At 41.0% G+C, this 3,388-nt stretch overlaps 1 protein-coding gene across 1 annotated transcript; it reads right to left on the reverse strand.

Moving 5' to 3' along the window:
• Nucleotides 1–389: 389 nt before the first annotated feature.
• On the reverse strand, nt 390–2,165 carry LOC110944700. The gene has a single exon (XM_022186347.1). It carries the CDS (start codon nt 2,163–2,165, stop codon nt 390–392), a length of 1,776 nt encoding a protein of 591 aa, XP_022042039.1.
• Nucleotides 2,166–3,388: the final 1,223 nt, after the last annotated feature.

Here is a 3,388-nt window from a genome sequence, read left to right on the forward strand (position 1 = left end):
TAATTTTGACTCTAAAAGCGGTCCAATCATCTAAAACCTATACATTTCACTATTTCTCGTATTTCGAGCCCAGATCTAACGTTCTAAGACAATGACTCGATACAAGACGTAATCAGCAGATGTAGTGCACCAACAGACTCCCCCTCAGATGTTGATGGAGTCGACTATCGAGTCACAACAATGCTGTCTTCAGTTCTTCAGTCTTGATCAGTCTTCGGGCTTCTCTCTCTTTATCAATCTATCATTCTAAGACACGAACGAAGAAGTAGTCGACAGACAACTGCACTAACACATCCCATCCTTCTTCTTTACAAATAGGACAAGTGCTCCCCAAGGTGACACACTCGGGCGTATGAAGCCCATGTCAAGTAGATCTTGTAACTGTGTCATTAACTCTCGCATCTCAGTGGGGCCAATCTATACGGTGTTTTCGCTACCGGTTTTGCATCCGGATTTAATTTGATGCGAAACTCTATTTCTCGTTCGGGAGGGAGTCCCGGCAATTCCTCCGGAAATACGTCCGGAAATTCATTCACGACCTCAACATCTTCAAGTTTCGGGAGACTTTGTTGAGCATCTACCATGTAAGCTAGGTATGCCCTACTCTCATTAAGTACATACTTAACGGCTTGAACTATGCTACAGAGTTTCGTTTCCACATTTCTCTCGCCTTGTATACTCATTCGCTTTCCACTTGGAGATTGAACAAGCACTGTTTTAGTTTTACAATTTATTTCCGCATGGTGTCGGGCCATCCAATCCATACCCACTATCATTTTAAATTCCCCTAAAATCATAGGTATGAGGTCGATATCAAATTCTTCATCCTCTATAGTGAACTTGCAATTCCTACAAATCTCGTGTAGCAAATAGTTCTTACTATCGGCTATTTCTACCTCTAAGGGTTCCGACATTCGTTCAATCTTAAACGAAGGGTGATTTACTATTTCACTTGAAACAAACGACATGGTAGCTCCGGTATCGAACAATACATAAATTGGCATAGAGTTTAATAAAAAGATACCTGAAACTACATTTGGATGAACCTTAGCTTCTTCGGATGTGATTTGGAACATCCATCCTTTTGCCTTAGAGCTATTCTCATTCTTCCCTTCTTTCTTCGATCCTTGCTGAAGTTTAGGACACTCCGACTTAACATGCCCTTTTTGTAAACAATTGAAACAAGTCTTCGGGTTATTAGCGCACTTGTAGGATGTATGCCCTTCTTCACCGCATTTGTAGCACCCCTTCTTACCCAAAAGGCATTCCCTAGTATGAAGTTTTCCACATGTCTTGCACGGAGAAATACTACCCTTGGACTTATCCTTCTTTCCGTGGTCTTGAAACTTCGCCTTCTTGGACGGACTTGAACTTGCCCCCTTTTCGTTGGATCTCTTTTCACCTCGTTCCTCTTGCCTTTTTATCTCAAGTTCTCTATCCCGAGCACAATTAATGAGTTCATCCAGAGTTTCATATTTTGAGGGAGTGATAAATTCCCTAAATTCTGCCCTTAGCACACCGTAGTAACGATTGATCTTCATTCTTTCCGTCTTCACAAAGTCTCCACAGAACTTCATCTTATCTAAAAAGGTGTTGGTTATTTCATTAATTGTCTCGTTCTTCTGTCGGAGGCATAAGAAATCCTCCTGAATTTTATTAATTGCTGACTGAGGACAGTGATATCTCATGAAGGGTTCCTTAAATTCTTGCCAAGTCATCATTTGAAGTTTGTCCTCACCTACTTCCTTGCTATACGCATCCCACCAATCTTTCGCCTGAAAGGTGAGTTGACCAGTAGCGAACATCACTTGATCCTCCTTATCACACCGGCTTCGTATAAATACCGCCTCTATGTTTGAAATCCATCTTTGGCATGCAATCGGATCGATTTTGCCATCATACGTTGCAGGATTGCAAGACATGAAATCCTTGTATGTGCACCTCCGTTCCTTGCTCTTACTTTTAGACCCTTCAATCAATTCTTTCAATTCTTCAATTTTGCTAGTCATCATTGTATCTACAACTCCTAACACCCGACTTTCCACTTCTTGAGCTAGTTGTGGAAGGTTGGCTTGTATAACCCCTTCCGTCACTTCAGTGACCTTACTGTTAAATTCTTCTTGGCAGGCCGTATCATCATCGTTAACGTTCCCTGTATCCGCCATCTACAAAATGACGTTTACGTTCATCATTAATCACAAGCTTTCAATATAACACATACTTCGACCTTTGATTACTACATTTGTAATCATGCATTTCAAAATCTTAACCGTCTAAGTTTCATCATTCACTTCGTGTCATTCGTTTCATTACTTTCAATTCTTACGAATTCTTTTTCATTGTGATCACAAATTGTGATGTAAGTATCATATTATTATGCTTATAACGATCTTATGCCATTATCAGATAGTCTTTTAGATCATACGGGAACCCCAAACGTGAAAAACAAACAATTCAGCGGACTAAACTTCCGCTGGTCGTCGGCGACGACTTTATAGCTCGTCGGCGACGGGCTCTAGAAAGTGGCGTCGGCCACTAGATCCCGTAGACAGGGTGATAGGGCGTCGGCCCAAAGGGGTGGCGTCGGTGACGGCTAGCAGCCTTTCGGCGACGGCTAGCAGCCTTTCGGCGACGGCTAGCAGCCTTTCGGCGACGGCCACCCGTTTGCTAAAAACGCTGTAGACCTTGTTTTGGGCGTTTTAATCATTTTTCGGGTCGGTTCCAGCCATACGGTTCCTGGAACTTCTGGTTTCGCCCCCGCATATTTGACTTAAACATTGATATCATATACATCTGATAAATACTTGCATCTACCACAAATTTAATCTTTACCTCAACACGATCTTGGAGCGAGCACACTTTTGGACGAGCCGTGAGTTTGAGTTCAAGCATTACAATTTATGCTTAAATCCCTCAAACTTCGGCTCAGATACAACTTTATAATGCCCTAATTTTTACACTTTAAAAGACCACATTATGAAGAAAACTTTAAAAATTTTCGGCATGACCCATCCATATTTTGGCCATTAATTCCTGTCATAAACGGTAGCATACCACAACATAAAAGACCTTTCTAAAACTAAAACGAACATTTTCTACATTGTTCAAGACTAAACCAAACTACTACTAATAAGTTTTTGCCCAACTACAAGGACATCAAAAGATGACATACGTTAAAAGTTCATAAGACCAAAACTAAGACCACATTAAATTAACTATGACGGAAGCGTGAGGTGGGCCTAGATCAAGTGCGCTCGTTCCAAGTCGTCCAATCGCTTAAGTTGAGGATTTACCTACATTTAACAACAAACAAATAAGTTAGTATTTCGTCACTAACACAATTATCTAATAAACCGATTCGTCTCTATCATGACTTTACAACATTTAG

This window comes from Helianthus annuus, chromosome 6 (genome assembly GCF_002127325.2).
Source record: "Helianthus annuus cultivar XRQ/B chromosome 6, HanXRQr2.0-SUNRISE, whole genome shotgun sequence".
Classification (NCBI taxonomy): domain Eukaryota; kingdom Viridiplantae; phylum Streptophyta; class Magnoliopsida; order Asterales; family Asteraceae; genus Helianthus; species Helianthus annuus.

Excerpts from the sequence above, each read along its gene's own strand:
- LOC110944700 (XM_022186347.1), bottom strand. The coding sequence starts at position 2,165 with ATGGCGGATACAGGGAACGTTAACGATGATGATACGGCCTGCCAAGAA.